General features: G+C 43.4%; 1 protein-coding gene and 1 long non-coding RNA gene across 2 annotated transcripts in view; one reads left to right on the top strand and one right to left on the bottom strand.

The window, feature by feature from the left end:
- Window positions 1-15,570, bottom strand: CLRN3 (clarin 3). The gene is made up of 3 exons (XM_003922094.3): window positions 15,170-15,570; window positions 5,801-5,980; window positions 1-568 (listed from the first exon to the last, which is right to left on the bottom strand). The coding sequence occupies exons 1-3, from the start codon at window positions 15,396-15,398 to the stop codon at window positions 297-299; spliced, it is 681 nt and encodes a 226-aa protein (XP_003922143.1). The 5' UTR covers window positions 15,399-15,570; the 3' UTR covers window positions 1-296.
- The window catches only part of LOC141580666 (uncharacterized), a 20,109-nt gene continuing 6,013 nt past the window's right edge, over window positions 9,105-23,200 (top strand). The window contains exons 1-2 of the long non-coding RNA XR_012512966.1: window positions 9,105-9,360; window positions 10,469-10,721. This is a non-coding gene — a long non-coding RNA (uncharacterized LOC141580666). The remainder of the gene's footprint in view (window positions 9,361-10,468; window positions 10,722-23,200) is intronic.

The following is a 23,200-nucleotide window of genomic DNA, read 5'->3' on the forward strand; positions in this document are numbered from 1 at the left end:
GAAACATGACACAATCTTTTATTATTTTGGATAGTGAGACCAGGTCAGAAGGGTCGGCACACTTATCATGATCCTACAGCTTTGAATGCCACACAGACTGGCGACGTTTCCCATTCATTCGCCCCAACGTTGTGGGAAAAATTTTTCAAGAGTACAGCATCAATGAAACACAAATGCCATCACAAATGACAGTCACTTTACCATGCTGATTGTCCAGATAAGCTAACCAGTTACTACTCAGACTACTCAGGGCTGATGTAAAATAGATGTAATGCCAAAATGAGATGAAACAGAATTTAGAATAAAATTCCGTCCCTTGGAGCATATTCCATTGGCTTTCTCTGCTCCTGCTTCCGCTGGTATCTGGCCTTCTGGTAGAAAATGATGATGATCACAGTGACTATATTTAGAAAAATGATGAGCAGTATGAGCCAGAATGAGTATCCATAGCTGTGGGTCGTTCCTTTACTGGTGATTGCCGGGTAAAGCAAGTGAGACAACTCTTCAGAGAGATGGTTGGACTGTACGTTTGCCACAAACAGTATCATGGTCACAAAAACAAAGGATGCTGAAAAGAAGATGGAGTTTCATGCATGGCATGGTGATACAGTTTTTAATGTCACTTAGGTTTATGGAACACATATTTATGGGAATTTATTGAATATCTACACTGGAGTTTAAACTCAAGCGCTAGGGAGAATTACAGAAATGTAAGACACAAACTAGGTGTCTAGATGCAAAACACTAATGATTGTGCAGGGTTGTGTATAACCAACAGCAAACGTGCTGACCCAAATGCTTTCAGAAGCAGTTTTGTGCAACTGGTCTACCAAACAGCCCGCTTCCTAGGTGGTGAGTGCAGGAGTGTGCTGAATGAATGGGTGAATAGGACAGTTCAGGAGAGAAGCTGTGTAAAGAGTTCTGGGAAGATCTGAGGAAGGACAGGGCATTGCAGATGGAAGAAGCGGCCTCAGCAAAGACCCTGGGTGGGCAGTGGGCCTGGAGCACCTGGGACCGTGAGAGACAAGCTCAGTTGCTGGGGAGAGGTCCCAGGGTCCTAAGAACTGGGTACAGAGACTGGGTTGCCCTGATGGCCACAATTGCCACCCCAGGAGCTTGAATTTCATGCAATATGATGCCACTGGTGACCGTCTCATCAGGAAGGATCTCCTTACTAAACTCATTAGAGAAGAGAACTTACTGTATGTTTCTGTCTTCCCTTTTTTATTCTTCACAATGTCCTCCACTAGAGAACATTCTTTTTTGTTTGTTTGTTTTGAGATGGAGTCTCACTCTCTCCCAGGCTCTGAAGTGCAGTGGCAGGACCTCAGCTCACTGAACCTCCACCTCCCAGGCTCAGTTCATCTTACCACCTCAGCCTCCTGACTAGCTGAGAGTACAGGCGCATGCCACCATGCTTGACTAATTTTTTGTAGAGACCGGGTTTTTCTATGTTGCCCAGGTTGGTCTCAAACCCCTGGACTCAAGCGATCCACCTGCCTTGGCCTCCAAAAGTGCTGAGTGTGAGCCACTGTGGCTGGCCCTAAAAAACATTCTTTAGCACAGACTTGGGAGAGCCACTTTGGTCTAGTTGGAAGAATGTAGTTCTGGAATCAGAGAGAACAGGGTTGGAAATCCCAGATAGGTAAACTTGGACCAAGTCATCCAGCTTCTCTGAGCCTCATTCCTCATCTTCCAAAGGGAATGAGATAGAGACCCAAAAAAAGTAGATTAGGGTTTTTACAGTTGCTTAGGGCTGGACATGCGCTGGAAGGGTGTAGCAGCTAAAGGGCATGAGGTTTCTTTTCCAGGTGATCAAAATATTCTAAAATTGGCAGTTGTGATGCTTACACATGTCTGAGAACATACGAAAAGTTATGGAATTATATGCTTTAATGGGTGAATTACACGGTGTGTGACTCATTTCAGTAAAGCTGTGACTCCTCTCAGTAAAGAAAGGTTTTGGAGGATAAGGACGTGCATGTTCCAGGACTTGTGATGAGGCCAGTGATCAGGCTCACCCAGCGAGGTCTGATGTGCACAGGGGGCCGTCGGCTTCCTGGCCATGGAAACCCTTTGAGCGTCTGTCTGACGCCATGTACCCGGAACTCGATGGACTTCAAATGTGTCTTGCTATCACTCACACCTACGGAAACATTCCAAACCATCCTTCAAAAGGTCCTAATTAGAGGGGTTTTGAATGAGGAAAATGTTTTAACACTCCTTGATGACAGACCTTCATCCTCAATGTAATGGTTTTATTTCTTAATAATTTGTCCGTACAAAAGCCCTGGCCCTCTGAAGCTCTCTGGATGCCTCACAGCCTTAATTATCCTTCGTTTTCCTCTTGTGAAGTTTCCTATAAAAGCTTAATCATAAAGGGCAGGATGAATACAGGGCAAAATGCTTTGTTTCTAGGCAGTGGGCTGCCTAGAACTTTGATTTGAATCAGGAGGGGCCGACATACAGATACAAAATGCTAACGTGAGTCCCCTTTAGAAACCAGATGCCCAGAGCCTCTACCTGCCAGGCTTCTCCAGCCTCCAGGACAGAAGGACTTACAGGGGCTGGAAGAAGCCCTGGGGTAGACGAGGAGCGTCGGAAGGCTCACGGACCTTGGCTTCTGTCCTGGCCTCCAACCACTGGGCCCTGTGACCCGCTGATCACTTTCCCCTCTCTGGGTTCCTCAGTTGAGACACAAATGTATTTGGAATGGAAGTCTGCAAAGTTCTCGCTGGCTTCAAGTTTCTCTCGGTTGACAGTTTTATCCCCTGAGGACAGGGTGCAGTCAGTATGGTGCAGAGGGCAGGCCGAGGTCAGAGGGCAGGCTGAGGTCAGAGGGCAGGCTGAGGTCAGAGGGCAGGGGAACCTAGGAAGTGAGGCTCCTGCTTGTCTCCTCAAAGCAGAACCTGCTTCTTTCTGTCAGAAACAAGCTAGGAAGCCTACTTCCTCTGCTACCCAACATCTGCTGGCCAAGCAGAGGTGTTCAAACCCAGCCCCTAGGTGTTTGGAGCACTTCCTTCTGGCCCCAGGATTCCCGGAAGTCAGCCTGATTGTACTCCCCCATGGCCATGACCCAAGTCAACAATCACGGCATCTCTGTACACAAGCCCTTCTGCAGGCTGAGCTTCCGGCAAACAGAGTTTCACTAAGTTCTTCAACCTCAAAGCTCAGGTGAAGAAAATCAGGAATCCCCAAAGGGCTACTTTGGGCAAGAGTCAGACATATCCAAGCATTAGAGTCAAGAGGCCTCCAGGGGCATTGAGAAGAAGCCACGCTGTGCTAAGGCCTTCTCCCAGGCCGTTCAGAACATAATCTGCTCCTTAAATATCAACCTCTCAGGTTGTTTTTCTGCCCACCTCACAGCCTCCCTGTGTGTTAGAACTTGCCCCTGAGCCAGGAAAGGAAGGTGGCCAGAATTCCCTCTCCATCAAACAATTCTTTGTGGATAGGAGTAGGCAGGGCTAGAGGGAGGCCGTCTGGCCCCTGTTTTTCATGTTTTTCTTCACAAACATGCATGAGGCCTCTGCTATATGTAAAGCCAGCCCATATCCGGCTGTGGAGGCCACAGCTTTGTGGAAAAGGTGACAGACTTTGAACCCTGCGGGCTGTAGACACAGCAATGCTGGGCCATGTTGTTCTGCGGGCCCCACCCCTGGCCCTCCACTCTGGTACTGGTACCTGTTTTCCCTCCAAGAACGCAGTCTTCCTTCCCCACTCACCCCTGCGGCTGGGGAAGGGCCGACTCCGGCCTCAGCTCCGGGATGAGCAGGTATCCTTGGCCAATTGGTGGATGGATGGGGGAATTCAAGCCTGCCAGCCACTGGCAGGGATGGAAGAAGGGCGATGTGAGTGCAAAGTAGCCCAGGCCTTTCTCTTAATGTGGAGGAAATAAGAAGTTTTTGTTGTTGATTTTTTTTTTCTCCAGGCTGCTTCCATCAGCAATGAGCCCTGGGTGGCCAGCAGTCAACTTACCTTCACAAGGATTGATCTGGCCAATGAATGAATGAAGGAGTGAACACTGAGGAGGCCAGAGACGGAGCGGTGGCAGGACAGTCCACACAACATGGGCCGAGACCCTGACTCGAGCTGTACCTGAAGCCACTGCTTCCCATACTTTCTTAGTTACGTAAGCAACAGTAAAATTAATCTATCTCTACCCTGGCCGTGAGTACCAATTGGTTTACCTTTGGTTTGCTTGACCGGGAGCAAGGGACCCTGGCATTCAGGTGAGTGTATCTGAGTTTGTAACAAAGTCTCTTAACCTCTGACACTCAGCTCGGCTCTAAGAAATGGAAGCAGTGATATTCATTCTATGGGATTGTTGTGGCTTCTCCATATTGGATGCCCATTAAATTGGGGAATTTATTTGTTTTTACCGCCAAGTAATGAAAGCACAGAAAGAAAGAGTCAGTTATACATGAATGTGGTGAAACCAGCCTGACCTCACATCCTCGGAGCTGAGGTGTGAGTATGTAATGTGAGCCTGGTCCACCTGTAGTCCTTACAGGCTTAACGCTTTCACATTTTAAAAAGCATCCCTCACCCTCCTACTGTGTGGTGCTGGGGCCAGTTTGTATATCGCGACTCCACGTGAGTGCTCTCACATTGGGAGTCTGAAAACAGCCACGTGGCTGTGTTTGCCCCATTCCAGTCACCAGCACTTTTTTCTCTTTTTGTTTTTCCCCACTGGAAAGCCATCGTTCATATTCCTCAGTGCACCACTACTCCATGGCATGGAGATGCTGGCCTCCTCCACCCACCTGCGCCTGCCTAGTGGTAAGGATGGCACTCAATGGAGGGACAGGATGCCGCTGCCCTCAGTTCCTCCTCTGAGGCTTCCTGACACATCTGATATCCACAGCCTCTTTCCTGTGCTTGAAAATTTCAGGTATGTGTTAAAATGTGTCACCTGAAACTTAAATGAAGCCACCTTGGAAATCATTTCCTTAGGACAGGCTTCATTCCTAAGATCCAGTTTCGATGGTGGAGAGAGGGACAGAACAGGAGAAAGCTGGCTGCCTGGCGGGAGCAAGGCCCTGAGGGCAGCTGGGCAGGGCAAAGAGGCACTTCCCCGGCCCTGCTGTAGGCAGTGGGGCAACTGCAGAGCCGTGGCAAAACCCAGTGAAAGCCAAAAGACTGTGGGTCAAAGCTGGGACCCATTTCCTACCTGGGCTCCATCCTCCCAGCACCACACTCATGAAACAAACAAAATAACCAAGCAACACCACCCAGCAACACCCCAGGCTCACAGGTGGCCCGCAAGAAAGATATTGCTCCCAGATTCTCTTATGTGACATTATCTGTGGCTCTGTGGCACAACCATGCAGAGATGTCTTGTGTGGAGACCAGGTGGACTCTTGTCATGTGGAGGAGGAAAGGGAAGGAAGTGTTGCCAGTGTGCGCCTGTGTGTGTTTGCACGTGTGCACATATGTATGCGTGTGTGTGTGTGTATATGTATGCACGTGTGTGCATGTGTGTGTGCTTCTATATACCATACAGAGCCTAGCTTAGAGTTAAGCACATGGCAGGAGCTCAGTCAATATTTTGTTGACTTTTGTGCATTTTGACTTCGTATGTTAGATTCTCAAAAGCAAAGGCTGGCTTGTTGTAAGCCTCCTCAACGGTGCCTTTAGAAGAGAATTCTATTTCCAGAGATGCTTCATAAACGCTCTGGACTGACAAAATAAACCCCAGTTCTCAGCTCATGGGAGGCCCTCATAGTTTCCTTGGCGTAAACCTGATCGTGTGTGTTTATGCGGTTCCCTGCAGAGCACTGAGTCTCACAGGGCCACTCACCGCTGAGCCCGTTCCAGGTGTACACCCCCATCGGCCCCAGGAACGTCTGGTAAGGGTTGCTGATGCTGTTGTAGCAGGTAAACCCGGAGCTCAGCAGCGACGTGAACAAGCTCAGGACCAGGAACAGGATAGCCACCAAATGCAGAGTTCTTTGGGAAGAATTATTCAGTATCCCTAAAACTAAAACAATGTTTTGTGAGTGCAAAACATTGCAAGGAATGCAAATAGCAGCCCTAGCCTGGCATTCCTCCCCACCCAGCCCTCTTAGGTGCCTGAGTTAGCGGTTGTTGGATGTCAGTTAGAGATGTCAGGAACCTCCCAGGCAAGCAGGAACAAGACCCACATTCCTCACTGTGGGCTGGTTGTTGAATCAGTGGGTTGAATGGATATAACCACCACACTACAGATAACTGGGTATTTATCCTGATTTTGAAGTCCCCTAGGAAAGAGCTTGCCTTCCTGGATACTGGCAGCAGGGCCGGGCAGCCTTCCTGTTAGCGAGCTTGGCCTTCCTTCCTTGCCAAGGTGCTTGTCACAGTTTCACCAGTGCCCCTGTTGCTCTGAGCACTAACTTGGCTTCCACTTGGAGGCACTCACAGGGGGGGGTCACCCTGAAAACCTGTGCACTGTGAGAATCCCGTAAGTCCTGTGGTTTCTGGGGTAATTATATGAGTCAGGGGTGGCATCAGCAGAGAAAAGGCTAAGAAAGGTGACCAGAAAAGTGGGAGCCGAAGGCTGACAGAAGAAAATGATTCCTGTTGGTGTAAATCGAGGTGTGGGTCCTACTTCAGACTCCACTTCCCTGGAGCCAGAGAGGACCAGATGCTCACAGGGCTTCAACGCTGGCGGCAGCTGCGAACCTGCCCATGAGTGAGCCTTGACTCTGCTTTCCAAGGAGAACTCTTCTGAATCCTGACAGGATTGTATGAAATTTGCATATTTCTTAAATGTAAAGGAGCTCCAGGCATGGAATGACACCCTTGAAAAATGAAGCAAAGGTGTCCTGCCTGTCGGTCCTGGGTTCCTGGTTTCGCCTTTCTCGGCTGACCCCCACCAGCCGTCTCCTCCACCTGCTCTTTTGTTGAGGACGCAGGGCCCAGGTGACACAGTAGTGCACTGACACGCAGTCCCAGCCCAGCCGAGGGCTGTCGGGGTGTGCAAGGCCCTGTGGACAAGGCCAGCACATCAAATAGCATTTATGGGGATTGTGCCAGGAAAGCCACCAGGACACAGGAGAAAGTGATTTGGAGAATTTCCAAGTTACAGTGAGGCAACGACAACATCACTGGGAACAGCACGAGTAAAAACAAGTGAAAGCCTCTTTCTTTCCATTCCGGTTTCTCTGGTCTCCAGGGAGGGAGTCTTGGAGACCTCACATCTTTACCTGGAGCAGCTTTAAAGAACGGAATGCGAAAAGGCCAGGTAGGATCTCTGGTTTCTGGGCCTAGGGGTGGTATTCCCTCGGTGTTATACCCACAGGTCAAAGGTTGAGGAGTTCCTTCCTGAACCAGAGTGTTTCAAAGAATTCAGAGAACATGCATGGGAGTTAAGAGACCCCAGGGTGCTGTGAGCGCCCATTGGAGGGGTCACCAATCCCCTCCTCAAACCTGTTCTTTCCCTCCCTGCATTGCCGTAATGATTTAAAAATTCCTCATTATGCTGAGCCCAAATCTGCATCTCTACAACTTAAACCCTGGGTCCTAATTCTCCTTTGGGACTCACACAAAATTCCCTTGCTCCTTTCCTGCCTGGCAGCCTGTCCAAACGTCTGAGGAGGGACAGAAATCCCAGCATGATCAACAGGCCATGTCTCTGGAGTATTCCTTGTTGGGTGTGACTGCAAAGTCCTCCGCCAGCCTGGCCCCCTCCCTGCACAGACTTTATTCTGACTCTCTTTCTCTTTCTCTCTTTTTCATCTTTTTCGGAGATAGGGTCTTGCTCTGCCACCCAGCCTGTGGTTCAGTGGCAAGATCATAGCTCCCTGCAGTCTTCACCTCCCAGGTTCAAGCAAGAAATCCTCCTGCCTCAGCCTCCGGAGTAGCTGGGACTATAGGATGTGTCACCACAACCATGCTCAGCTAGTTTTCCTTTTAATTTTTTTTAGGGACAGGATCTCACTATGTTGCCCAGGCGTTGCCCAGGCTGGTCTCCAATTCCTGGGCTCAAGTGATCCTCCCTCCTTGGCCTCCCAAAGTGCTGGGATTACAGGCATGAGCCACCTGGCCCAGCCAGATAGACACAGGGCTCCCATGAGACCCGACACTTCCCTTGGACAGGAGAACATCCCCACTCCATTTTTGAACCTCTTAATTCTATTTGTTTGTTTGTTTGTTTTTTGGCTTTTTAATCAGCCGTGTTCCATGAGGGAGAAAAGTTTCCTCCCATTGGACAGAGAGTGGGCATAAAGAAGATGTGACCAGCAGCTTGCAGTCGGGTGCCAGAGATACAGCCTCAGGGGCTGCTGGCAAAGAGGTTTACGGTAAAGACCCTCATCCAGAGACAGCAGGCATCCCAAGTGGTGTAGATCTTGGAGTGGAGCCTCCTAGACCAGGAGTGGGAGAGGCCCCAGAAGAAACAGTGACAGGTAACCCCAGGGCCCGGCTGCAAGGGAGAGCGAGAAAGTACAGGAAAGAAAGCGGGAGGAGGCCGGGTGCGGTGGCTCACGTCTGTAATCCCAGCACTTTGGGAGATCAAGGTGGGCAGATCACAAGGTCAATAGATCGAGACCATCCTGGTCAACCCGGTGAAACCCCCATTTCCACTAAAAATACAAAACTTAGCTGGGCATGGTGGCTCATGCCTGTAGTCTCAGTTACTCGGGAGGGGCTGAGGCAGGAGAATCACTTGAACCCGGGAGGCGGAGGTTGCAGTGAGCCAAGATCGTGCCACGGCACTCCAGCCTGGCAACAGAGCGAGACTCCGTCTCAAAAAAAAAGGTGGGGAGAGGAGAGAGAAAAGGGCAGCAGAAGGGCAATGTGGGTATGTCTCACAGTCGTTGGCATGGCCACGTGATCCTTGAAAACCCATGGGAGAAGGGAGCAGACAGGAGAAGACTGGGCAAGTCTCAGCTCAGTGGCATGAGGACGATGACGTCATCACCCTGGCAAGGGAATATTCTCCTCAGGTGGAACTAGGGACTGTGGACAAAGTCCAGCTTGCACAGGCACAGCCTACTTGTGCTTAGTGGCGACTCGACTATTTTGCCAATTTCTGCTAATAACCCATAGGGCGTGGTGAAATTCTCAGCATACTCTCGGGCTCTGCATCCCAGAGAAGCACTCCAGCAGAGCATGGGTCAGCTGCCTAGGGGGGATGGGTGGAGCCTATTCGGCCTGCCTTCTGGCTGAGTGGGATGTGGCCATCTGGGCTGGGACTGTTCCTGTTCCTGACTTCAGCTGAAGTCTCTTGCCTCTGCCTCTTGCTCACTGTGGAGATGCAGCAGCTGGGGGATTCCTATTGCTACAATTTAGCACACACTTGCTTTGAAAGTAATAGAAGGTGACATCAGAGGACAGGAGGACAAAGCTACAGCACGTAGGGCACACCTGTTCGGGGGACAGGTAAGTGGCTGCAGATGAATCACCGCTGAGTCACCAGAAGGGGGAATTGCTCCCCATTCCACATGCACCAGCTCCTCCTGGACGCTAAAGGGGAAATTCCAGGATCTATCCTGAAGTTTGCTGGGGACTAAAGGAACTCACTCCTCAGCAAAGTTTGGTAACCAATAAGAAATAATTTGGTTACTTAACTAGAAAATAGAAATCAAGGAGGCGGAGGTTGCAGTGAGCGGAGATCATGTGAGACTCCATCTCAAAAATAATAATAATAATAAATAAAATTAAAACTTCAGTGTGGAAAAAAAAGGAGCTGTGTCCAAAGCCGCTGACATGGCTTGCAGTATTTTTCTGCTTTACACACTTAGTAAAGCTGTTTTTGGATATTCATTGGTAAATAGTTAACATTCCTTTTTTTTTTTTTTTTTTTTTTTGAGACAGAGTTTCGCTCTTGTTACCCAGGCTGGAGTGCAATGGCGCGGTTTCAGCTCACCACAACCTCCGCCTCCTGGGTTCAGGCAATTCTCCTGCCTCAGCCTCCTGAGTAGCTGGATTACAGGCATGCGCCACCTTGCCCAGCTAATTTTTTGTATTTTTAGTAGAGATGGGGTTTCACCATGTTTTCCAGGATGGTCTCGATCTCTTGACCTCATGATCCACCTGCCTCGACCTCCCAAAGTGCTGGGATTACAGGCGTGAGCCACCGTGCCCGGACCTCCTTTTTTTTTTTTTTTTTTTTTTTTCCAGAGTGAATTAGAAAGTGACCATTGAATTTAGTTTTGTTTGGGACTTCTGGTAAGATCTAATGATGTGATTTTTCAAAAGGGAGTCATTTGCGGCCTGTTGACTCATATTTTCTGTGTATTAAGGTGACAATTCATCTTGATTCTAACTGCTGCATTTTAAAATTATTTTTTGGCTTTCTGAATTTCCTGCCACATAGGTCTGACAGCTATATCTCTCCTTCAGCTCCTGGCTCAGAATTTAGACAATAAAAGCTGAAAATTCAGGGAAAGTTATCAAGAATGAAATAACAATAAACTTTCATAGCATCTGACAGCTGCTCTCTGCCTACAAAATTAGCAAACACATTCCGTTCTTTTCTTCCTTTTAGGGGGCAAGCCTATGAATCAGGAAAGCCACCTCACAATTGGTGCTAATTGCCTTGATGCTGGGAGCCCCAGGCAAGAGCCAAGAACAACGTGGCCACAGAGAAGAGCGCCTGGCCGCAGATCCCACAGCTGGGAGGCAGAACCGTGCGGATAAGCGACACACGTGAGAGCCATCCGGACATCCGGGCTCCCCGTGCAGGGAAATGTAACCCTTCAGGCCCCAGTTGCCACCTGCCTTTGGAGTTCCGGTTTTCTGTAAGTCCTCAGACATCGAGGGAGGGTGGCTTTGTGAGTGGGCGGGTGGGAACCATGACTCCCTCTGTAAACACCTGGTCACCAGGGAGTCTCACAGGGCAGCTCCTGAATCTGTCAGCCCCAGTGCCTGCAGAAGGAGCTCATTCTATCAACAGATCTCCAAGTGTGGCCTGATAGCTCTCCCGGGAAGCCCAGGCTGGTACCCCAGCCTCTCGGAAAGTTGCCAGGGTTCCTTGGGGAGAAGTGGCCTGAGCCCGGAAGGGCATCTTTTTCTAGTCCTCTGTACTCTTCCCCTTCTAGTGTGGTTACATCTCTGGAAGCAGATGACAAATATTCCTCTCCAGGAAAATCTCCTTATGTGGACAGGGTAGGAGTAAGGAGGGGGCTCTTTATGAATTCTAGAGAAATAAACTTTACTGTTCTTCTCTTTCCAGTTAATTACTTTCTGCAGCAGATTTATGTTTCCAATTATTTTTAGCTTGGGCTCATGGTGCAATGTTGAGTTCCTTAAGAACAAGTGGAGGTCGGGGGAGAAAAGAGAGTAGCGGGCAGGGGGAATGGCAGACTGGGGTGAGAGTCCCACCACCTGCAGCGGATCCTGACTCGGGCGAAGCGCTCAAAGGCCAGCCGGGAGCCGAGCTTTCCCTCAGTCTGCCTTGCTTCCTTTGCAAGGTTGTCCAGAGGTTTCTTCAATAAATTAATTTAATTTCAAGCCGACCACATCCAAAGGACTTAAAAACAATACCCAGTACAGCGATGCCTGTCCCTCCAGTGCCTGGCCTTGGTGAAGCTGGTTGTTGTCAACACTGAATTAAGATCACCTGGAAAGATTTTTTTAAAAAACAAGCAGATCAGGGCCTTACTCTGCAGAAACTGCTATTCGGTTGGTCCAGGGTGGGGATTCCTCACTTGCATTCCAGGTGATTCTGCCTTCTGCTGTAGACAACGTGACTGCTCAAAGTCCCACACATTTGCAAACCAGACTGTTCTTGGAACCGAGGACAAAGAGTCCAGTGTCACATGAGCAGAAATATCTCTCACAATAAAGTTGAGCCTCGGCTAGTGAGACCCCTGTCTCTACAAAAACATAAGAAAAGTGGCTGGGTATAGTGGCGTGTGCCTGTGGTCCCAGCTACCCTAGAGGCTGAGGCAGGAGGATCACTTGAGCCCAGGACCTAGAGGCTGTAGTGAGCTATGATTACACCACTCAACTCCAGACTGGGTGACAAAGCAAGACCCTGTCTCAAAAAAGAAAAGAAAATACGCCTGTAATTCCAACACTTTGGGAGGCCAAGGTTGGGGGATGGCTTGAGGTCAGGGCTTTGAGACCAGCCTGGCCAACATTGGTGAAACCCTATCTCTACTAAACATACAAAAATTAGCAAAGTGTGGGAGTGCATTTCTGTAATCCCAGCTACTAGGGAGGCTGAAGCGTGAGATTTGCTTGCGCCCAGCAAGTGGAAATTATAGTGGGCCGAGATCCCACCATTATACTCCAGCCTGGGTGATGAAGTGAGACCATGTCTCAAAAAAAAAAAAAAGAAAAAAAGAAAAAAGAAAAAAATCTATCATAAAAACTTTTCCTGTGAAAATGATTCTGTAAAAATCCATGTTCTGGTCAATGCATAGGCCGAGTAATATTTGAAATGACATTCACAGGAACTCCATGTCCTAAATGTGAATGACACACTGCCATGATTGCCATGATTGCCAGTGTGAGCAAACAGTGCCCATTATGCTTCTGGGAACCTGACCACATTTTCAAAACACAGAGTTAAAGAGCTGACTTCTTTTTATATGGCACCCAAGATCCAGCACTGAGAAGGAAGGGAGGGTCCACAGTGTGAGCTTACACCCCCTGGCAGCTCATGTTTCAGGATTCTGCCCTCCAACGGGGCTTTGCAGACATGTGTTCCCCCCACCCCCTTGCTTCCATGGAGACCTGCACACACCATGCTCCGCCAGTGAGTGCAGGGCACTGATTTTAACTGAGGAAGGGTCTTTCTCTCACGCTGGGTGGTGAGCCCTCCAAGGCCAGGAACCATGTGCAATTTCTTCCAGTATGTGAGCCCCTTACACACCCAGCAGCTGCTCAGGGAAGATTTTTTGAACAGAAATTAGATCTCCAGAACTTTGGGAGCAGCAAAAACAATCTGGTCACAGCTGGACATACAGGACCTTGATGTTGGGCAAACTAGGATGCAACCAGTGAGCCTGAGCTGTGCACGCCATCCAGTTACACACAGGAGAATTTCCTTACCAGGTCTGGCAGACCGTTTTCCCCAAAGATTGACCTGATGTTGGTTGAATTATTTTGGCATTTTGAAATCAGCCATCTTTGCTTCCTTCTGCTCTTTTGTTTCAACATCTACAGTCAAAATTGGTTCCATGTGATAAATACCAAGCAGAAATATAGCAGAGCTTTGCAATAATTATTACTCTTGGGGGACACTTGGTGTGACCTCACCCTAGCCAAGAAGCTGATATGGTTAATTTCTCAATCGGAACAGTCAGTCCACCACTGCTGGACAAGAAAGAGGCATTTATACATATTTTATTGTACTGCCAATGGTTGGTTTCTGATTTGAAAGAAGCCCTGGGTGGCCATGAGAAGCGATAGGAGAGCATCTCGTCTCACTGCACATCGCAGAGCTGCTCCCAGGGGAAGCATCCCAGGACCGTTAGCAGCTGAACACTGCAAAGCTGAAGATTCTGGTAACATGACTTTCCCATCTAAGAGAACTGCTTACAGGTGTTCAAGCTCAATGATTATTACAATCATCAGCAATGAAGACTCCGTAGGCTCTGAGGGGTCCATAGGCGTCAACCAGAGTGACAGTGCAGCACCTTCATTAACTGGGTGGTGGTTCGCCTTCTTCAGCATCAGGAGTTTGGGCAGTGACTTGGGCAAGGTCAGAATGTGGCTCCCCAGTAGCGAAGAGTAAAAGTGGAGAGCAAGCAAAGGGAAGGCAAATATCATCACTGTGCTCTGACCTGGGCTGCTGCATCTACCTGGCCCTGGGCCGTTTCTGGGCTCTCCTTGACGAGTGCCTGCTCTGGTACCCTGACATCACCATGCTCACCTGCACACACACAGGGCTTTAGAGCCAGATCCTAGCCCATCCTGGCCTCCTCTGAGTCTCCGTGCATAGAGATAGTTGACATTTTCTTTGATGCCATTTATCTCAAATTGGAAATCAACTGGTTCCAAACAGATACCGTATGGAAACCAAAAAAACTTGCAAGTTTTGTCTCTTATTTAAAATTTTTTTAATGTGTCTGAGGCTTCAGGGCACTTTTCGGTTTTTGAGAATGCTATTCACATAACTGAAGGCATGACTGAGTCTTTGAAACTCGCTGCAAAGCAAATGTTTCCCATCCTTACTGGAAGCTGAGGTTGACCCCAGAGGAGATATCCCTGAAAGGCTTTGGCAATAGCAGGGGATATGTTGCTTTTGTTAACATCTAAATGACAAATGTATAACTTGGGAACATAACAAGGTTGCTTTGGATTTAAGAAAATAGTTTCATGAAAAAAGTCATAAGTACAGTATAGCTAGAACCTAGAGCTACTGTCTAGAACTCAAACTTCTTTATGCATTACACAAGGACTAAATATTACATTTGTATAAGGTAGAAAATGATGCATATTTATAAGTCAGAAGGTAATGACTGTATGATACCTGATAATGCCTGTATAATACTTGTATAGAAGATTATTCAAAACAAAGTCCATTTAATGTGTAATAATTTACAAATGTTTTTAAATTTAGAAAACATAAAGGTAGGTATCAAACTTCAAAAGTCAAATAAGTAGCTAAATCAACTTATCATTCTTAATGAACTTTCATTTTCCTTCCATTGAGAGGAGGACATTATTATATAAGAAATCAGAAAACTATGTTTAGGAATTCCTGTAAAATATACAATTAATAAACTAATGGAAATTTAATATAATTTCCAGCAATTAGATATTTTGGAGGTAAATTCAAATCAGTTAAAGAAATGAACTTGAAAAATAGAGATAAGAAATATTCTAGTTTACTCTTTCCTGCGTAGATGCCACTTGCAAAGTTCTAGACAGAGATTTTGGCTCCATCTAAAAACCTAGTTGATACAGTTAAAAAATGCGTTCCTACTGGCTATTCAATACCATATTGCTGTTACATATTTTTACTTATTTACTTGTCAATCAGCTTGGTGGGTATTATTTAAATGTAGCCACTGCTAGAATGATTGAAACCGTCGTACTGGTAGACACAACCAAAACTGAGGAAGCTCAAATAATGACATGCCAAATTTCCAAAATTATGAGTTAGGCTTGCATCTTCAGCCTAACCCAAAGCTTACAAAGAAATTATTTTTGAATGATTACTTGGCTCAAATACAGAATGACATGAACCTTAATTCAATCTCACTATATCCATTTAAATTAGTTTATCATTTACCTGCAAAATGTTTGTTTGATTCTGCAAGTCCGTGACTCAATTCTTGACTACTCTCCCCATGAAAAAGTCCATAAGTGATGAAAATACTCCCGTTTGAAGCAGAGTCTCTAACAGCAATTGTACTGGTGATCCATGCTTGTGTCCCAAGAATAGAGCAAATAACAATGAAAGACCCAACGCTGGTGAAAAAGCTTGATAAGAACATCAATGTCTTCTTTGTGGTAGGCATTTTCACAGGAAAATAAGTTCTCTAGGACAAACAAACAAACAAAACACCCAAGTATCTTCTTATAACACGTTTGGACCTTATCATTTGAAGTCTACTATTTAGAAATGGAGTCTTAACATCTTGTTGTCAAATATAAAATCTCTCTCTTCCTAAGGCAGGGTTATGCTAATGGACATTGAACTCTGAGCATGGTTATAAAATTTACAGTTGCTGAACTTTGGTCTGGAGTAAGAGGCTGCTATGGTTACAGCCAACCAGCATGAACAAGGCGCGGGGCATGGTCTTCCCAGGGACTTCCTCAATCACACAATTAATTTATAATCCATGGGCAAGTGTCATGGAAGCAAGTTTAGCCTACCACGTCATGACATGAGTAGCATTCCTAAATAATAAGGGCGGGGAGGATCTGTAGCCTCAAAACGTTGCTGAGTCTAGTAGACAACACCATGAAACCCCCAACTCCTCCAAGAATTATTGGAAGTATGTAAACATATACTTCACTATTGTGGACATTTACATTGTTTCAATTTCACAATTACATGAGAAAGAACAACACAGAAATATCTTTAGGCACAAACCTTTGTCCATATCTCCGCTTAGTTCCTTGCTTAGACTTCTACAAGTTTGACAAAGTCTGCGGATTCTTCTGAAGTTGTTGCTATGCATTGCTCAGTTTCTTTACTCGTCAGTGATTTGACTCTTATAATTGTTCCAGGAGGAAATTCTAAGAACATAAGACTTCGTCAAATGTACTGTGGAGTGGAAAGAGAAAAGTTTACATCTCCTTATGTTTTATACCTCCTTAGTTTTAGACTTTATCAGAGACGTATGGCTTTGAAATTTCCTCTTTCAAATTGGATCATATTTGTGTATTGTTGAAATTATAACTTGAGAACTTTCATCTTTATCACTTTTTAGTGCTCTGGTAGAGGTGGTTCTGAACATTCTTGCTTTTGGTATCTGTATCTACTCTGTTGAGTGGTAAATAGTTTATAAATGATCATTTCTGAACTTGAGAAAAATTCTCCCATTTGGCTAACAGATCATTTTTTGACATGATAAATAGACATTCGTAGCATGTTGGCATACCTCTTTTTACTATATTCTTTGATTATTTAGTAATATCATATTAAGTTGGTGAAAATGTAATTGTGGTTTCTGCCATTGAAAGTTACATTTACTTTTAATGGCAAAACCTGCAATTACTTCATCTTCTACTTTTCTTTTTTAACATTCAACTGATTTGTGGAATTTGCTGATTATCTGTCTGTTCCATTGTTGTAACTAGACGCCAGGAGGTGGACATGTTTGTTTTGGATACCACTGGATTCCAGGGACTGGCAAAGAGGCTGGCCCAGAGAAGATATTCAGCAAACATGTGTTGAATGAATTATTGAGATACGTACACACACACTCCACTCCTGTGGACATATATATTATTTCTATTTTAAAATAACGATTAAGGAAGAACAAACTATGAGCATCCTTATGCATAAATCTTTGTCCACATCTTTGATTATTTCTTTGCTTAGACTGTAGAAGTGAGTCAGAGTCTGAATTTTACTGAAGCTGTTGTTATGCATTGCCCAGCTGCTTATTAGAAAAAGATACCAATCACCTGCCTTGCCCTTAACATGTGTGGAAGTATAAATGTGCACACTTTCCTACGTCCACAAAACATTGTGTATTATTGGAAAAACTTACTATTTTTTCTATTTAAGCCTATTTATTTTGACCACACTCTTAAAGGGTGGAACAGAATTTCAGCAGTTAATTCCCTCCAGCCTTATTCCTAGAGTGAAAAATAATTTTGTATTTATTATCGTATTTTGTATTACATATGCCCATTACAAAAATGTATTCAAACGAACTGACAAGAAGAAAGAAGAAACTAAAGATAATAAATAATTTATCCTAGAAGAAGTAATTCTGTTCATAGTTGGGCAAAGAGACTTTCAAACCGATAGCTTTACTTCTTAGCCAATTTCTTGCTGCTATAACTGAATACCTGAGGCTGGGTGATTTATAAAGAACAGAAATTTATTTCTTACAGTTCTAAAGGTTGAGGAGTCCAAGGTCAAGGGGCTGCATCTGGTGAGGGCCTCATGCTAGTGAAGACTCTCTGTAGAGTCCAGAGGTGGCACAGGGCATCATGATGGCCAGATGGCAACTGGGCTGACAGTGCTAGCTCAGGTTTCTCTTCCTCTTCTTATAAAGCCACCAGTCCCACTCCAGAGAACACCCACTGGTCCATTAATCTATTAGTTCATGAATGAATTAATATGTTCATGAGGGCAGGGCCCTCATAACCTCATTGCTTCGCAAAAGTTGTAACTTTCCATACTGCTAAACTGAAATTCACCGATAGGAGTTTCAGAGGGGACAAACGTCCAAATCATAGCACCATGCACACATTATCTATTTTCTGTTTTATAATCTGCTTCATAAAAATTTTAACAACTTGCCATGGCAATCCTTTCATGTGAATAGATCATATTTGCCATTGTACAAAGAACCACAATTTATTTATACAAACCCTTTTTGGTAGACACTGAGGTTCTTTCCAGTTTTTCAATGCTGTACCCGTGAGGCGGTGATACTCCTTTTACAGTCAACCTTGTTAACTTTTCTATATGTTTCCTTGAGACAAATTTCTGAGAAGGAGAATTGTTGAGTCAACCCGAAATGTGTGCATGCCAACAGAAGGTTTGTCTCAATTTAAATTCCTACCAACAGCATTTTGCATTAGAGTCCCCAGTTTCCATAGCTTCCCCACAGCATAGTATTGTTAGCATGTTTAATTTTGCACAAGCTGGGAGACAAGAAGTAGCTTGTTGGCATTAGATTCTCACATGTCAGTTAGGGTTTCTATATTCTAATAAGCTTATTACCCATGTGTATTTTTATTGACACAGTTTTCTATTTATGATGTTTGCTCATTTATTATACAGAGAGGTTTTTTATTTATGATTTTTTGTACAGTAAGGATATTAAACCTTTGTCAATTCTGTGTATCTTGTGGAGGTATATATATGTATATTGAAATATGTTTATTGAATACATATATTCATTTTATTATTTGCATTTCAATCAATTATACATTTATACATTTTAAACATACATGTAGATATTTCGCTGGCTCAAGTTAAAAATGTCCATGTAAGCAAATATTTTAGTCTTACACTTTCTACTTTCTGGATTTAGTATCCCAACTCCAAAGTTATGAAGGCTGTTTACATATAAAAAGCAACTCTAGTTTGTGTAAAACAGAAAAGTGTTATTTTTTATAAAGTTACAGGATGATTTTGCATTACCCAAGGTGAGGTGACACTGAGAACGCAGGAAGTTACTAGAACTAGAATTTCTTTTTTTTTCCTTTCTTACATATCATTTTTAAAAATCATTAGAATAAGTTCTGGGGTACATGTGCAGAACGTGCAAGTTTGTTACATAGGTACAAACGTGCCATAGTGATTTGCTGCATCCATCACCCCTTCATCTACATTAGGTATTTTTCCTAATGCTATCCCTCCCCAATTTCCCCACCCCCTGCTATTCCTCCCCTAGCCCCCCACCCCGAACAGGCCCCGGTGTGTGATGTTCTCCTCCCTGTGCCCATGTGTTCTCATTGTTCAGCACTCACTTATGAGTGAGAACATGCGGTGTTTGGTTTTCTGTTCTTGTGTCAGTTTGCTGAGAATGATAGTTCCCAGCTTCATCCATGTCCCTGCAAAGGACATGAACTCATCCTTTCTTATGGCTACATAGTATTCCATGGTGTGTATGTGCCACAGTCTGTTTATCCAATCTATCATTGATGGGCATTTGGATTGGTTCCAAGTCTTTGCTATTGTGAACAGTGTCACAATAAACATACGTGTGCATGTGTCTTCATAATAGAATGATTTATAATCCTTTGGGTATATACCCAGTAATGGAATTGCTGGGTCAAATGGTATTTCTAGTTCTAGATCCTTGAGGAATCACCACACGGTCTTCCACAATGGTTGAACTAAGTTACACTCCCACCAACAGTGTAAAAGCGTAGAACTAGAATTTCTATTGTCTTCCTCCTCCTTACTGCATACCTGTTTCATTTCCTGTTTCTTTCTAATATTAAATTTTATCTTTGCTGCTATTCTATTTGTCTTTTATTTTGTTTTTCCTCTTCTAATTTTCTAAAATGAATGTTTTATTTCTTTATTTTGTTTTTGCATTAATAAAATATTTTAAACCATGAATGTTTTTCTTCTTAATATATATACCTTTGGCTAGGTTCCATGTAACTTTTTTAACACATGTAACATGGCATTTAATATCTTGAAATTGCATTTTTTATTTCCTGTTTGTTGAGGACAAAGTTTGTAAGATAATTGTATGATGGCATTATTTTTATTTTTGTTATTTGTTTCTAGTTTTCTATAATTTTAATCAAAGAATATGATCTTAAAATATCTACTCATAGGGTTTTATTGAGATTTTTATTTGTAGTCAATATATAATCAATGTTTATAAATGTTTACAACATTTTATATCATTCTATGCTATTCCACTTAATGGATTTATCATCATTTATTTAACAATGTTTTATTTTTGCCATTTTGGATATTATTAAATTTTTTGCTAATATAAATTTGCTTGAATACAGATCATTAACTACATCCTTAAAATAAATCTCAGGAGAATTGCTGGCTGAGATAGACATTTTTGGATTTATGATATTAAATGCAAAATGGCCTCATACTGGCTTCCAATTCATAATCCCACCATAAATGTTTGAGAAAGCCTTTTGTTCTATAGTACTGGAAAATATTTGCTATTTTATGTAATATTGCTTTAAGTTACAATTCTATGATCTGCTTTTCTGTGACTATAGTTTTGACTTTTCTAGAATTTTATAAAAATGGTAGATTATAGTAAGTAGTTCTTTGTATCTGACTTTATTTTTAAAATTCATCTAGATATAAATACACACATTTGTTTATCCACTTAGCAGTTGATGGACATTTTCATAGACTCAAGATATATATTTGTTATGAATAAAGCTGTTATGCATTTGAGCACACGTCTATGTGTGGATATATGATTTCTTTATATTGCATGAATAAATAAGAGAGATATTACTAGAACATAGTAAGTTTATATTTAACTTTATAAGAAAATAACAGACTAATTTATCCAGTGGCTGTTTCACTGTGCATTCCCACAGAGATGTATGATAATTTCAATGGCTCCATATCCTCACCAACACTTGCTATTATGCATCCTTCAAAATTTGGCATTATAATGTGTGTTTACTGATATCTCACTGTGTTTTTTACTTGCATTTTGCTAACATTAATGATGTTGAACATCTTTTTATGTGTTTGTTTGCCATTCCCGTACTTTCTTTGGTAAGGCCTCTGTTTATATGTTTTGTCCATTTTCTTATGGATTTATCTTCTTTTTGTTGAGTTGTAAGAATTCTTTATATTTTATACTCAAGATACAATATTTATTAGACATATGTTTTACATATGTCATATATTTATTAGTTCTATGTCTTGCAACCATTTTATCCCAGTATCTGGGTTGTTTTTTCATTTCCTTAACAGCATCATTGAAGAGCAAAATTTGTAACATTTGGTAAAGTCTAACTTACCAATTTTTTCATTTCATGGAATGTGGTTTAAATGTCATGTTTAAGAAATTTTTGCCTAACCCAAGAACATGAAGATTTCTTTTCTTACGTTTTGTTCTAGAAATTTTATGCTTTTAGGTCTTATATTTAAGATCATGGTCTATTTTGAGCCCATTTTTGTATCCGATATGAGGTCAGAGCTGAGATTCATTTTGATGCATGTGGCTAGGCTGTTGTCCCAGCTTGATTTCTTGAACAGATTATCCCTTCCCCGATGATCTGCCTTGGTGTGTTCATTGAAAAACAGATGACCATGTCTGTGTGGGCCTCTTTCTGGATTCCCTATTACGAAGTGTTTCTTCCCAGTCCTGTGTAAGCTCCAGGAATTGTCTCTCTGCTTTGCCATGGCTCCCTTCCTGGTCTCCACAGCTGCCTCTGAGGTGTGTACCTCAGCACTCAACCAAAGATTCCAGGTATCCTTCTAGATTTCTACAGCTGCCCTCTGCAGCTGTCTCCTCTCCAGCACTCACCACCAATCTTAGCACCTTGGCCACCTCAGACCTTGGTTTCTTTCTATTCAACTCCAGAAGACCATTGACTTCTTTGGTTTCCCCTCCTGCACCACAGCGTGGAAATTTCCTCCTTGAAAATCTCCTGAGGCAATTGTCAGTCTTACTTCATTTGTTACTTTTATCTTAGGAATCATGGCCCTGTGTTACCTCATGTCCAATGTCTATTATAGAAACCATTTCTTTCTATATGATTCTGTCTTATTAATTTTATAAGACTATAGGCCATTCTGGCCCTTCTTATTCTATCACAGTCCAAGGAGGTCGTCAGCCTTCACTGAATGACCACATGGCTGCCACATTTTCTTTCCCTTAGAATTTCGTACCTACTGCTTTATTGTCTTTTTGCACTGAACATTGCTCTTGAGGAGTCTGAGGCCAGCCATGCTTTTTCTCTCTGTGTGTGACTGAGTTACTCTGATAGCATGGTTATAAGAGTCTGTGAAGTGCAGCCAAACCCACCTACCTTTTATTTAGATTGTTCTGGCTCATTTTATTCTCCTTTCAGGTACTTTCTCTTTTCAATCTGCATATTCCATTTATTACAGAAACATTTTTCCGCATGATATTTCTCAATTGTGTGTTCCACTTGTTGAAATTTTACCTGCAGACACACCAGTTATTCTTGGGTTGGGTTTGACCTTCATATCCACTACCCACCCTCTTCTAATTACTTTATTCTCTTTATATGTTTTTGCTGTCTATTCACTGTGACTTTCTTTCATAATGATAATTCATTTTTAGCTAAAACTTTTTCTAACTTATGTATTAAATCTTACGGCTTGGAGTCCTAATTTGTTTTCTTTGAAGTTTTCTTTTATCTCATCTCTGTTGTTTTCTAACTCATTATGAGTCCGTTGTGTGATCAAATCTTTCTTATTATAAGTAAATTCTTACATAGCTCAATACATGCAGAGAAAGCTGTTTCTGTCCACTGGATTCAATGTTTTTCCAGCCTAAGGTGTGTTTACCCTTTATTTTCTTCTGTTTTGTTTGTGTAGATCCCAGGCTATTTCTTTTATCTTGCTTATGTTTAACATGAGCAGTTCTGTGCAACTATTGATTTAACAAATCCATTATTAGTGAGTACCCCTGGCATCCTTCTTACCTTATCTGGACCTAATTATTTTAGCTTTTCCATGCACCAGTCTTTGACTGGATGGTTTTCCCATTATTTTTTTTTTCCCTAAATACACCCAGTAGGGAAAAAAAGAGTGTATAGATTTTTGACAAAACATTTAAGTCAAATTGGCTTAAACTCACAGAAATTTGGAGTAAGGGAAATCTCTCATGTGACTTCATGTAGGGCTTCGAAGAAGATCTCCAGGGTATCATTTTGTTCTTTCTCCATCGCTGGACTGTGTTTCTCTGGGCTCTACTCCCAAGTTCATGGACTTGGATCCTCATTCAGAACTTTTATCCTCTCGGCTTCAAGTTTATTACAAGAAAGAATAGTGTGCCTCTCCCCCAGAAATCTCTCGGCATGTTATTTGCTCTAGTGCTGCCACACACCCATATACCCAGAGCTGGACAGAGTAGGGAGAGGTTTTGTTGTGTTGTAATTACTGCTGATTCATTCTGAGTTTGGGGAGGCAGAATTGGTGATCTTGCTT

This window comes from Saimiri boliviensis, chromosome 12, assembly GCF_048565385.1.
Source record: "Saimiri boliviensis isolate mSaiBol1 chromosome 12, mSaiBol1.pri, whole genome shotgun sequence".
NCBI lineage: Eukaryota > Metazoa > Chordata > Mammalia > Primates > Cebidae > Saimiri > Saimiri boliviensis.